This window comes from Pseudoliparis swirei, chromosome 19, assembly GCF_029220125.1.
Source record: "Pseudoliparis swirei isolate HS2019 ecotype Mariana Trench chromosome 19, NWPU_hadal_v1, whole genome shotgun sequence".
Taxonomy (NCBI): Eukaryota; Metazoa; Chordata; class Actinopteri; order Perciformes; family Liparidae; genus Pseudoliparis; species Pseudoliparis swirei.
In genome coordinates, this window is record NC_079406.1 from 27,924,682 (window position 1) to 27,938,879 (window position 14,198).

At 43.5% G+C, this 14,198-nt stretch overlaps 1 protein-coding gene across 2 annotated transcripts in view; it reads left to right on the forward strand.

Moving 5' to 3' along the window:
* The first annotated feature begins 3,265 nt into the window (after nucleotides 1-3,265).
* mgat4b (alpha-1,3-mannosyl-glycoprotein 4-beta-N-acetylglucosaminyltransferase B) overlaps nucleotides 3,266-14,198 on the forward strand; it is a 64,811-nt gene continuing 53,878 nt past the window's right edge. Inside the window, exon 1 of one of the 2 annotated variants that reach the window (XM_056439560.1) lies at nucleotides 3,266-3,408. In XM_056439560.1, coding sequence (XP_056295535.1) covers nucleotides 3,312-3,408 — 97 coding nt within the window. In that variant the 5' untranslated portion in view covers nucleotides 3,266-3,311. Of the gene's footprint in view, nucleotides 3,409-6,734; nucleotides 6,877-14,198 lie in introns of those variants that run through there. The other variant, XM_056439559.1, reaches the window with a different exon arrangement.

Genomic DNA, 14,198 nt, shown 5'->3' on the forward strand with positions numbered 1-14,198 from the left:
TGTATTCGTTTGTTTTGTAATTAAAACACGCTCACTACACTTGACTTTTATTTATTTAAATTGGAGGTTTTCTGTTTTTATTTATTTTTAAAGCTACATTCCATATGAAATGTGCTGTATGAATAAATATTATTATTGTTGACAATAAACAACCATTTAAAAAAGTTAAAGCAGGAATTAAAATGCAGATTTCTTCTTAAAAACGACACGTTCCTGCTGTGAGGTTTAAATAATAATCTGATGTGTTAGTTCACGTCGAGATGAATGTGAACGTATTTGATGTATGAATAAATAATATATGAATAAATAATATATGAATAAATAATATCCTCTTCAGGTCCTCAGAGAGCTGAGTCAATATCATTATAATGGTTGTTGTAATAAATAAATGATGTTATTGTTTGTCCTCCAGTGTACCTTCAAGTCCTGACCACTAGGGGTCAGTGCTGCACAGTGACACGACATTAAATAAACTAACGGCGTTTCTCAATCAGCCTACTTGTGTGTACTTTCCTCTACTTGTGTACTTCTCTGTACTTGTGTGTACTTTCCTCTCCTTGTGTCCTCGTGCCTCGTCATCAGTCGCAGCCCGAGTGCATGTTCCAATTCAAAGTTCGCTTCTCTCAAAGCACGGTCAAAATGCCCGGATGTGACTTGATCCTCCCACTTTACCCAGAATGCATCAGAGGAGACTCGTGCGTACTCTGGCCAGCATATATCCCAGAATGCATTTCACCAGCAACCGGAAACAGTAGCGGAGGAGAAAATAAACTACTGACAGTTGACTTTTTATAAATACTACTCTTGTTGAGTCAGGAATGTAATTTTACGATGTTTTGTTTATTTGACTGTAAAAAATAATTTACAGTGAATAATTAGAGTAAACCCAGGAGCAAGAACAGCTGATGTGGTGACGTCATCAAGTCAGCTGCTGCTCCAATCCAGAAAGACCAGAAAGACCAGAAAGACCAGAAAGACCGTCCTCTGGAGTCTGGACTCCCAAGACCAGACTCCAAAAGAACACACGTCTGTACTCGTGTACTTTGAATTGAGAAACGCCGTAACTTAAATATTCTCATTGAGCTCCTTCACCTTCCTGGTTTATAACTGAGAGACTTCCTTTTATTGATTAATGTTTTATTATTGATAATTGGTTTGATAAATAAGTACCAACTCATTGTCAGGTTCTCACAGATGATCTCAGACTATACAATATACTACTACGACTGAGTATACTACTACTACCAATACTAAGTATAATACTACTACTACTACCAAGTATACTACTACTACTACTAGCCTACTACTACTGACACTACTACTACTGACTATACTACTACTACTAACTATACTACTACTAACACTACTACTACTGACACTACTACTACTGACTATACTACTACTACTAACTCTACTACTACTGACACTACTACTATTGACACGACTACTACTGACTATACTACTACTACTGACTATACTATTACTAACTATACTACTACTACTAACTATACTACTACTGACACTACTACTACTGACTATACTACTACTAACTCTACTGCTACTGACACTACTACTACTAACTCTACTACTACTGACACTACTACTACTGACACTACTACTACTGACACTACTACTACTGACTCTACTACTACTACTGACTATACTACTACTACTACTAACTCTACTACTACTGACTATAATACTACTACTACTACTAACTCTACTACTACTGACTATACTACTACTACTACTACTGACTATTGTTTTAAATTTATAATATACGGATATATTTTTAATCCTGTACATTTCCCAGCTTTATGACTGATGAAGAATTATCAAATTTTTTCTTTATCTTAACTGTAATACAAAAACCACAAGATAATTTATACAAATAATTATTGTATTACTAATACAGTTGAAAAAGAAAAAAGATAGTTACAGTTAAAAGTGACCGGAAAGAAATCTAGAAAATAGTTTGCTTGTTGTAACTACACTCACCAACCACCAGGTGGCGCTGCACGCTGCGTTCAACACATCTCTACAAAATGACAATTCATATTAAACACAAAATATAAACAGAGGAAACGTGTTAATTTAAGAACTTGACTTATTTATTAACTTATTAATTAACTTATTTATATGTTATACATTACATTCACATATTTCATTCTTGACATTTATTGAGTCACTTATTTATTTATTGACTTGCAACTTTATTTTGCGACTTATTGACTTATTACTTGAGTTTTTCATGTCTTAACTTGTTTCTGTATGAACCTTTTTATTAAACAATTAACAATTAAACAAAAATGCACCAAAGGACATAAAGTAAACAATAGAAACACAGACGATAACATGTATAATCTATTATTTATAAGAACCTAAGTAACTTCATAACTTACGCACATCAGCGGTTAATTGACTTTTACAGTGAAATTATTAATTGTTGTGTTTTTATTACAATCAGACAGTTTCAAATCCTGTTAGACATTCTGATGTCTTTATGTTTTAATAATAAGGATACTTTCAATGGGGGGCGGGGCTTAGTTTATAGCCAAGCTATGATTGGTGGAGCAGACGTTTTATTTTACACTGTAAACAAATCCAACGCACACACACGAGATGATAACTTGACTTGAATTAAAAATGACGTCATCGTTTTAATTTATTCTTAAGTCACAATTAAACAATTAAGTATTTATTTCAACTATTTAATGAACTAGTATTTAGTTTCTTTATAAACTGGTTTTATTTCCCACATGACGATCATTTTAATTCCCTCGCCCCTCTCTCTCTCTCCCAATGTCTCTCTACCTGTTCCTGTACTCCAGAGTTATTCTACGTGACACATGTTTACACAAAACAGGTTCCCAATTGTATGTTGATTAAGTGTTTAGTTATTTGACCAAATGTCTTTCAAAGGAAGGGCAGTTTGCTAACATCCTGTTTAACCCGTAAACAACACGCGACGCTTCACGTCGCTGGACGCGTTCTCTTCCACGTCGTCTCCGCCTCCGGTATGTTCAGACACGAGAAGGTTTCTCATTCAATTGTAGAACTAAACAATGCGGCATTCGCGAGGACAGCTGCGTGTTCTCCTGCTATGATCAACATCTGCCGTAACTACGACAACAACAGACGCGTTCGACCGAAGGTCTCCAGTTAACAGGGTCTCAGGTTGAACCGTAACACCTGCCTCCTCCTCCTCCTCCCCCTCCCTCCCTCCCTCCCTCTCCCCTCCCTCTCTCCCTCCCTCCGCCAGTCCCTCTGCTCCCCCCTCTCGGTGCGGACATGCTCCCGGGGCTCCGGAGATGAGGCTCCGACATGTCTCCTTCCTGACGGTCTTGTTGTTCGGGCTGTGCGGGCTGGTCTCCCTGTCCTGGTACACCGCCTTCAGCAGCTCCAGAGGTAAGACCCGCTCCCGGTGCGCCCCCGGTGCGCGCGCGCGTGGTGTGTGTGTGTGTGTGTGTGTGTGTGTGCGTGTGTGTGTGTGTGTGCGTGTGTGTGTGTGTGTGTGTGTGTGTGTGTGTGTGTGTGTGTGCAGCTGTGTGTGTTTTGGTGTGTGTGTTGTGATGGTGTTGCAGAACGAGAGGGAAGACGATGGTGTTCAGGCTGGAGGGTCTGGGCTGGTTTGGGATTCACATGTAGGAGAGGAGAGAGGGGTTTGGAGGAGGTGAAAGGAGGAAGTTGATCCTGTTGTTGCAGCGAAAAAAGAAGACACGCGCGATGCTCCAGGTGGAGGCGGCGCTTGATTGATGCCCCACAGAGGAGTGGGAGGTAGACCGAGAGGAGGAGAGAGGAGGGAGAGCGGGGAGGAGGAGATTCAATAAAACAAAAAAATAAAAACAGAGGAAAGCCCACTTAGAAGGGAATCAGGCACCACTTTGTTGAGAGCACACATCTGCTCACAGCAGGAGGCCTGCTCACAGAGTGGTCGAGGTGGAGAGGAGACAAGAAGGTTGGCTGATTGTGTTGAAGAAATAAAACACATGATATTGTGAAGCTCCGCCCCCCGATGGACTGGAGACCGGTCCAGGTGGACCCGGTCCAGGTCTGTTCTTCGCCCCTAAAGATGATCAGATAATTAAATGAATTGTGGGTCTCCAGCAGTGAGGTAAATAAGGAGCGCTTGGTTTCTGATGCATGACATGCAAGAAGGGGGGATGAAACTAGGAGAGAGGGGAGGGGTTTGTTTACTTTGTTGCAGCTGCAGGTTGAAAGACACCAGACAAGATCCTGAAGGAAGGAAGTGCTTGGTTTCCACATGACAGCCGAGGCGGGTGGGCAAGTCGAGAAGGGGTTGGTTTGATTTTGTTGCGGAGAAGGAAACTATCAGTTGTCTGATTTAAGTATTCAGAGGAGCGCTTGGTTTGTGAGGTAAACAAAGGGGCGCCTGGTTTATGTAGCTCTGCGAGCCAACTGAGGAGAGACGGGTGGTGCATACATGAGATGAGGAGACTTAAACTCCTGATGAGTGGATGGACAGCAGCTCCAGACGTGATGAAGGGAGCGCTTGGTTCGTGGGGCTTGGAGGGCGGGTTGGGAGGAACGATGTGAGGACACCAAAGAAAGTTTGGACTTGAAAGGCGAAGGGAGTGCTTGTTTTGTGAAGCATTTCATGCCAGAGGAGAGGGGTTGGGGGGGAGCTAGCGTGTTCACCTGGCACAGAGGGGAGAAGGGGAGCGCTTGGTTTGTGATGTTAAACACAGCCGGGGGGAGACAATCAGCCGTAGGTGAGTTTGTAGAGATCCAGAAGGGCGTGCTTCATGTATGAACCGTAGCAGGCCTGGAGGAGAGGAGACAGAGTGGAGGTGAACCCAAAGGAAATGCAGCTGGTGAGGGAGCGCTTGATTCACGGCGTGTAATATGCCGGGGCGGGAGATTTGCATTGTTTTCTTTTTTGGAAGTGTGTGTGTGTGTGTTAAGGTTTGAGACTCCTCGTGGGCCTGTGAGGGGGGTGGAGTTAGCTGCAGCTGATGGTTTGTTTTGAATAATTTTTCTGCTGCTGGAACAGAATTTGAAAGAAAAGAAAAAAAAGGAGCGCTTGGTTTGTGATTCATCGCACAGCAGGGGGGCGCCGAGCAGCTGTCGGGGGAACAAATGATGTCTGCAGAGAGAGAGAGAGAGAGAGAGAGAGAGAGAGAGAGAGAGAGAGAGAGAGAGAGAGAGAGAGAGAGAGAGAGAGAGAGACAGAGAGAGAGAGAGAGAGAGAGAGAGAGAGAGAGAGAGAGAGAGAGACAGAGAGAGAGAGAGAGAGAGAGAGACAGAGAGAGAGAGAGAGAGAGAGAGGCGCTTGGTTTGTGATGTATTCCATGCCCGGCGGGAGGGGTGGTGTTCAGGTTTCTGTCTGAATGTTTTTTCTGGTTCTTCTAAAGTTGAGCAGAGGTCTGGAGGGGGGGGGGGGGGGGCTTGGTTTCAAACGCAGTGCACGCCAGTGGGGAGGAGTCAGACTGTATTAACTTCTATGATGTCGTTCCTCTGTGGTTTTGATTCCTTTCGATATGAAGTAACCTTGAAGTCCTGCTGATCAGCTATTGATCAGCTATCGGCTCCCAGCTCTGGTTTCATGAGCTGTGAACCTGGAGGTCAAGGTCAGGCCGACCGGAGTCGGAGGGTTTCTGTAAACGAGAGCTGCAGCGACTAATCGATCGGTTGTCGACAATTTTGATGATCAATCAAAAAGTTTACAGTTCATTTTTAAAATTTTATTTCTGATCCACTGATCGACTTTTAATTTTGTATTGATTTGGGACGTTTATAGACCAAACAATGAACCAATGAATCAGTTTAATTAACTTTTTTTCTGATTCCAGATCCATGAATGAAATGAATGTGTTTTAGTTTATTAATTCTTCCAGATTTTTGAGATCAAAGTAAATAATCTTCAGTAAAAGAATAAATACTCGTTATTACTACGGTAGAAATACCAGAACGTCAATTTATAAACGACTTAAGCATCCTGCCTTCAGTGAAAGTAAACTAGGACAGGTACATCAGTACTCTGGCTCCTCCTGAGGGAGCGCTTGTTTTGTGATGCTGCTTCAATATCATTTCTTTCAGGCTATAAATAAATAAAATACTCAGGAAGAAACGAGATGATGAAACTTGACTTGAATTAAAATGACGTCATCGTTTTAATTTATTCTTAAGTCACAATTAAACAATTAAGTATTTATTTCAACTATTTAATGAACTAGTATTTAGTTTCTTTATAAACTGGTTTTATTTCCCACATGACGATCATTTTAATTCCCTCGCCCCTCTCTCTCTCTCCCAATGTCTCTCTACCTGTTCCTGTACTCCAGAGTTATTCTACGTGACACATGTTTACACAAAACAGGTTCCCAATTGTATGTTGATTAAGTGTTTAGTTATTTGACCAAATGTCTTTCAAAGGAAGGGCAGTTTGCTAACATCCTGTTTAACCCGTAAACAACACGCGACGCTTCACGTCGCTGGACGCGTTCTCTTCCACGTCGTCTCCGCCTCCGGTATGTTCAGACACGAGAAGGTTTCTCATTCAATTGTAGAACTAAACAATGCGGCATTCGCGAGGACAGCTGCGTGTTCTCCTGCTATGATCAACATCTGCCGTAACTACGACAACAACAGACGCGTTCGACCGAAGGTCTCCAGTTAACAGGGTCTCAGGTTGAACCGTAACACCTGCCTCCTCCTCCTCCTCCCCCTCCCTCCCTCCCTCCCCCTCCTCTCTCCCTCCCTCCGCCAGTCCCTCTGCTCCCCCCTCTCGGTGCGGACATGCTCCCGGGGCTCCGGAGATGAGGCTCCGACATGTCTCCTTCCTGACGGTCTTGTTGTTCGGGCTGTGCGGGCTGGTCTCCCTGTCTTGGTACACCGCCTTCAGCAGCTCCAGAGGTAAGACCCGCTCCCGGTGCGCCCCCGGTGCGCGCGCGCGTGTGTGTGTGTGTGTGTGTGTGTGCGTGCGTGCGTGTGTGTGCGTGAGTGTGTGTGTGTGTGTGTGTGTGTAGGTGTGTGTGTGTGTGTGTGAGAGAGGAGCTGCAGCTCGTTGTGTTTTGGATGTTGCAGAACAGAAAGAAGACGTGATGGTGTTCAGGCTTCAGAGGGTCTGGAGGTGAAGGAGCGCTCGGTTTGGGATGCATCACATGTCAGCTGAGAGGAGAGGGTCCACATGAATGGGAGAAGCGGGGGGCGGGGGGGATTTTTGTTGCAGAAATATCAAGTGATGGTGGAGGGAAAGCTCTGGCGTCAATGTGGAGGAGGGAGCGCTTGATTTTGTGATGTAGGATAAGGAGAGAGGGGTTTGGAGGAGGTGAAAGGAGGTGAAGTTGATCCTGTTGTTGCAGCGAAAGAAAGGAAGACACACGCGATGCTCCAGGTGGAGGGAGCGCTTGATTTGGGATGCCCCACAGAGAGGAGTGGGTCTAGACTGGAGGAGACCGGAGGGAGAGGGGCGGGGGGAGGAGTGTTGATTCCACTTTAAAATAAAAACAATGCTACCGTGAAGGGGAGCTCCACTTTATGAGGGAATCAGGGGAGCACTTGGTTTGTTGAGCAGCACATCCCTGCTCACAGGAGAGGGTCGAGGTGGAGAGGAGACAAGAAGGTTGGCTGATTGTGTTGAAGAAATAAAACACACATGATATTGTGAAGCTCCGCCCCCCGATGGACTGGAGACCGGTCCAGGTGGACCCGGTCCAGGTCTGTTCTTCGCCCCTAAAGATGATCAGATAATTAAATGAATTGTGGGTCTCCAGCAGTGAGGTAAATAAGGGAGCGCTTGGTTTCTGATGCATGACATGCAAGAAGGGGGGATGAAACTAGGAGAGAGGGGAGGGGTTTGTTTACTTTGTTGCAGCTGCAGGTTGAAAGACACCAGACAAGATCCTGAAGGAAGGAAGTGCTTGGTTTCCCCCACATGACAGCCGAGGCGGGTGGGCAAGTCGAGAAGGGGTTGGTTTGATTTTGTTGCGGAGAAGGAAACTATCAGTTGTCTGATTTAAGTATTCAGAGGAGCGCTTGGTTTGTGAGGTAAACAAAGGGGCGCCTGGTTTATGTAGCTCTGCGAGCCAACTGAGGAGAGACGGGTGGTGCATACATGAGATGAGGAGACTTAAACTCCTGATGAGTGGATGGACAGCAGCTCCAGACGTGATGAAGGGAGCGCTTGGTTCGTGGGGCTTGGAGGGCGGGTTGGGAGGAACGATGTGAGGACACCAAAGAAAGTTTGGACTTGAAAGGCGAAGGGAGTGCTTGTTTTGTGAAGCATTTCATGCCAGAGGAGAGGGGTTGGGGGGGAGCTAGCGTGTTCACCTGGCACAGAGGGGAGAAGGGGAGCGCTTGGTTTGTGATGTTAAACACAGCCGGGGGGAGACAATCAGCCGTAGGTGAGTTTGTAGAGATCCAGAAGGCGTGCTTCATGTATGAACCGTAGCAGGCCTGGAGGAGAGGAGACAGAGTGAGGTGAACCCAAAGGAAATGCAGCTGGTGAGGGAGCGCTTGATTCACGGCGTGTAATATGCCGGGCGGAGATTTGCATTGTTTTCTTTTTTGGAAGTGTGTGTGTGTGTGTTAAGGTTTGAGACTCCTCGTGGGCCTGTGAGGGGGGTGGAGTTAGCTGCAGCTGATGGTTTGTTTTGAATAATTTTCTGCTGCTGGAACAGAATTTGAAAGAAAAGAAAAAGGAGCGCTTGGTTTGTGATTCATCGCACAGCAGGGGGCGCTGAGCAGCTGTCGGGGGAACAAATGATGTCTGCAGAGAGAGAGAGAGAGAGAGAGAGAGAGAGAGAGAGAGAGAGAGAGAGAGAGAGAGAGAGAGAGAGACAGAGAGAGAGAGAGAGACAGAGAGAGAGACAGAGAGAGAGACAGAGAGAGAGAGAGAGAGAGAGAGACAGAGAGAGAGAGACAGAGAGAGAGAGAGAGAGAGAGAGAGAGAGAGAGAGAGAGAGGCGCTTGGTTTGTGATGTATTCCATGCCCGGCGGGAGGGGTGGTGTTCAGGTTTCTGTCTGAATGTTTTTTCTGGTTCTTCTAAAGTTGAGCAGAGGTCTGGAGGGGGGGGGGGGGGGGGGCTTGGTTTCAAACGCAGTGCACGCCAGTGGGGAGGAGTCAGACTGTATTAACTTCTATGATGTCGTTCCTCTGTGGTTTTGATTCCTTTCGATATGAAGTAACCTTGAAGTCCTGCTGATCAGCTATTGATCAGCTATCGGCTCCCAGCTCTGGTTTCATGAGCTGTGAACCTGGAGGTCAAAGGTCGGGCCGACCGGAGTCGGAGGGTTTCCCTGTAAACGAGAGCTGCAGCGACTAATCGATCGGTTGTCGACAATTTTGATGATCAATCAAAAAGTTTACAGTTCATTTTTAAAATTTTATTTCTGATCCACTGATCGACTTTTAATTTTGTATTGATTTGGGACGTTTTATAGACCAAACAATGAACCAATGAATCAGTTTAATTAACTTTTTTTCTGATTCCAGATCCATGAATGAAATGAATGTGTTTTAGTTTATTAATTCTTCCAGATTTTTGAGATCAAAGTAAATAATCTTCAGTAAAAAGAATAAATACTCGTTATTACTACGGTAGAAATACCAGAACGTCAATTTATAAACGACTTAAGCATCCTGCCTTCAGTGAAAGTAAACTAGGACAGGTACATCAGTACTCTGGCTCCTCCTGAGGGAGCGCTTGTTTTGTGATGCTGCTTCAATATCATTTCTTTCAGGCTATAAATAAATAAAATACTCAGGAAGAAACGAGATGATGAAACTAATGACAAGATAAGAAAAGTCAGTCATTTGAAAATGCATGCGAGTACTTTCAGAAGCTGAGGATGAACATATATATATATATTTATATGTATTTATATATGTGTATATATATATGAAATAAATAAATACAAATATTTTTTTAAGTTAAAAAAAGTTTTAAAAATTAACTTTTTTTTAAATGTAAAAAATAAATAATATATACAGGACTGTCTCAGAAAATTAGAATATTGTGATAAAGTTCTTTATTTTCTGTAATGCAATTAAAAAAACAAAAATGTCATGCATTCTGGATTCATTACAAATCAACTGAAATATTGCAAGCCTTTTATTCTTTTAATATTGCTGATTATGGCTTACAGCTTAAGAAAACTCTAAAATCCTATCTCATAAAATTTTAATATTTCCTCAGACCAAGTAAAAAAAAAGATTTATAACAGCTGAGTGTTTGTCAAGGCTCAGGAAACCCTTGCAGGTGTTTCGAGTTAATTAGACAATTCAAGTGATTTGTTTAATACCATACTAGTATACTTTTTCATGATATTCTAATATTTAGAGATAGGATATTTGAGTTTTCTTAAGCTGTAAGCCATAATCAGCAATAAATCAGAATAAAAGGCTTGCAATATTTCAGTTGATTTGTAATGAATCCAGAATGCATGACATTTTTGTTTTTTTAATTGCATTACAGAAAATAAAGAACTTCATCACAATATTCTAATTTTCTGAGACAGTCCTGTATATATATTTAAATTTAAAGAATACAAAAAATTGCAAATTTTTTTTTTTAATAACATAAATAAAATATATAAAAGAAATAAAAGAAAAAGAAAGTAATAATAATATAATATAATACAAAGTACTACCTAAACAAAGTACTACACAGAGTACTGCACAGAGTAATACAGAGAACTACAGCTGTGATAAATGTTTTGATGCCGAAGCCGAGACCTTAAATTTCAGAGGAATCAGACATCGCTGTGACTCATCCATCTTCCTGCTGACACCCCCACATACACACCTACACACCCACACACACACACACACACACACACACACACGTGCACACCCCTCAGTGTTCCTCCCATCATGCTCCTCTTCACATCCTTTCCGGACGAAGGCGTGTTCCTGCTGCAGAGCGGAGATTGATTCACACTCTGATGGCAGTTCACCAGGAGGCGTGTGTGTGTGTGTGTGTGTGTGTGTATGTGTGCATATGTGTGTGTGTATGTGTGCATATGTGTGTGTGTGTGTATTAGCACTCAGGGTAAATTAGTTCAGTCAGTGAAGGTGCGTTTGATTCATTCGTTCCTCTGAGGCCGCAGCAGTGATGTCATGTTCACAGCTTTGTGAGGTCAGAGGTCAACACCCCTTTCGTTAATCCAGCCCTCTGATTGGCTGTCAAATCTCTTTCTGTTACTGTAGTTTAAAAAGGTTATTTAGTTCCCCATATCTTCAACACACTTTAATTGTGTATCTTCTGCAGCTTCCTATCTACACACACACACACACACACACACACACACATATATTTACTACATGCAACCAGCAGACGGCTCATAGCGATTAGATGACGCATCATCCTCTTTCAGACTGGAAGTGAACATGCTTGGCCTTGTCCTCCTGTGTCACACACACACACACACAGTCACACACACACACACACACACACACACACACACACACACACACACACACACACACACACAGTCACACGCGTGCATATCCTGCCGGGCTTTTCCTCTGTGGTGCTGTGAACGGATCCATTAAATTCAGTTTTCAGTTACACTACAAATAGAGCTGTGTGGAAATGATACATTGATACAACTAAATGTATCAATGTAACATTTAAATGTATCAATGTTACATTGATACATTTAAATGTATCATTGATTTGGGGCCTCCTGCTCTTTTGTCCTCTTGACCTACTTTCACTCCTTTCCCTAATTTCACCTCTTCCTCCTCATCCCTCCTTCTCTTTCATCTTCCTCTTCACCCTCTCCTCTTTTGTCTTCATATCCTTTCTCCTCTCCTCCTCCTCTCCTCCCCTCCTCCCCTCCTCCTTCCCCTCAGTCTCGTCTCACTTTGGTAATGTGAGAGGATCTTTGACAGTACTGTCGATATGAGGAAGTGTGTATGTGCGTGTGTGTGTTTGTATGTTTGTGTGTGTCTTTCTGTGTGTGTGTGTGTGTATTATGTGTGTGTGGCATTACAGACTTTAATTCCTTCAGCTGTTGTTGAATCAATGTGACAGATCCATGTTTGTGTATTTCCTCCACATCTCCAGGTCTGTGTACTCGAGTACTTGAAGTACATTTCCAGGTACTTGTACTTCAGCTACGCTGTGGAAAGACAAGCGAGACGTCCCAATATGACGAGGGTGAACCCGCCAAGATCTAAACGAACCGCTGAGATATTTTAAGTATCAATTAAGTTGAATTGTTATCACAAGACATTATGGTTCCATCATTAGTTAGTGTGTGTGTGTGTGTGTGTGTGTGTGTGTGTGTGTGTGTGTGCGCGCTCTGAGCAGCTCATGAATGCTTGATGGGGTCGGGTTGCTCTGGACTTCAGCTTCAGTGTGAAGAAGTTCTGAAGACTAACGTCATCATCACCTGAGCCTGTGGAACACAACACACACACACACACACACTCACACACACACACACATACACACTCACACACACACATGTATATATATATATATATGCAGGGCTCTCAAGTGTCACGCATTGAGCGTGAGACTCACGCATTTCGGTCTTAAGTCACGCACTCCCGCCACACATCGTATTTCTCACGCTGAAAAAAACTCTCGGCTATTTAATGTTTTAATGTGCCGCAGCGCGCCAACATGAGCCGCGCTGCCCTCGCCGTGGAGGAATCAAGCGCTCCCCTGGAGTTCTGCTGTGAGGAGACACTTATCAGCCAATCAAAAAAAAGAAATGGGCTCCACAACAGCCAATCAGAAAACAACCCGTATCTGTTGTATCTGGGTAAGATTTAATCCAGCAACCAATGAAAATAAAGCATCCTAGAATTGCGCGCGACTGACTGATATCCGAAAATTTCAAAACTTGAGAGCCCTGTATATGTATATATATATATACATATATATATACATATATATATACATCATAACACTTTAGTGACTCGTCTCTTTGTAAAGACATACTTTATAATTAACTTATTAACACATTTAAGGTTTATATTTGATTCTCTGTGAGCAGCATGTTAGCTCCTCTGTTATCAGACTGTTAGCTCCTCTGTTAGCTTCTCTTCTAGCAGCATGTTAGCTCCTCTGTTATCAGACTGTTAGCTCCTCTGTTAGCTCCTCTGTTAGCAGACTGTTAGCTCCTCTGTTAGCTCCTCTGTTAGCAGACTGTTAGCTCCTCTGTTAGCTCCTCTGTTAGCAGCCTGTTAGCTCCTTTGTTATCAGAGTGTTAGCTCCTCTGTTAGCTTCTCTTCTAGCAGTGTGTTAGCTCCTCTGTTATGAGCGTGTTAGCTTCAGTGTTAGCTCCTGTGTTAGCTCCTGTGTTAGCTCCGCTGTTAGCAGTGTGTTAGCTCCTTTTTTAGCTCCTGTGTTATCTCCTCTGTTAGCAGCGTGTTAGCTCCTCTGTTAGCAGCGTGTTAGCTCTTCTCTTAGCTAGGGTGACCAGATTTGAGTTTGTGAAAAAGAGGACACTTCGTCTCGGGGGCGGGGATTAAACATCTCTCTTGTTCTGCCTGTTTTGTGATATACATGCCTAAAAGGTGCCTAATATTTCTAGACTGAAATAATATTGGCATTATAATTATTATAACTATGAGGATTTTTTTCGTTGCCTATTCTGTGGAGCCCCCTCAGGACGTGGTGCCCTCCGCACAGCGCGTAGTGCGCTATGGGAGCGGCGGCGCTGGGAGGAGTTTATAGCACAAACAACAATGAACTAGTGGAGGCGGCGAGGTGCTCCGTGTTGCCAGGTTGGAGATGGTGAAGTATCGTACCAAAGGCTCAACATGGTTGAATTTGGAGGATAATTATCGTGTATCTGGCAACCCTGAGATCGGTCGACCAATGACTGCTCTCTATTCTGTCAGCTCACGCAAGAAGGTGGACCGTAAGGGAGATACCATTTCTCAAACTTGTAAGGGGTAAATACTAGTTTGTGAAAACCCAGAGAAACACAAATATCCGACGAAGCAAAATCCCGACGTTTTTGGAATCCCTGCCGGACGCATTTTGTAGGTCTCAGAAGCAGGACATGTCCGGGGAAAGAGGACGTCTGGTCCCCCTATCTTAGCAGCGTGTTAGCTCCTCTGTTAGCTCTTCTCTTAGCAGCGTGTTAGCTCCTCTGTTAGCTCTTCTCTTAGCAGCGTGTTAGCTCCTCTGTTAGCAGCGTGTTAGCTCCTCTGTTAGCAGCGTGTTAGCTCCTCTTCTAGCATCATGTTAGGAACGTATCTATAAACTTGA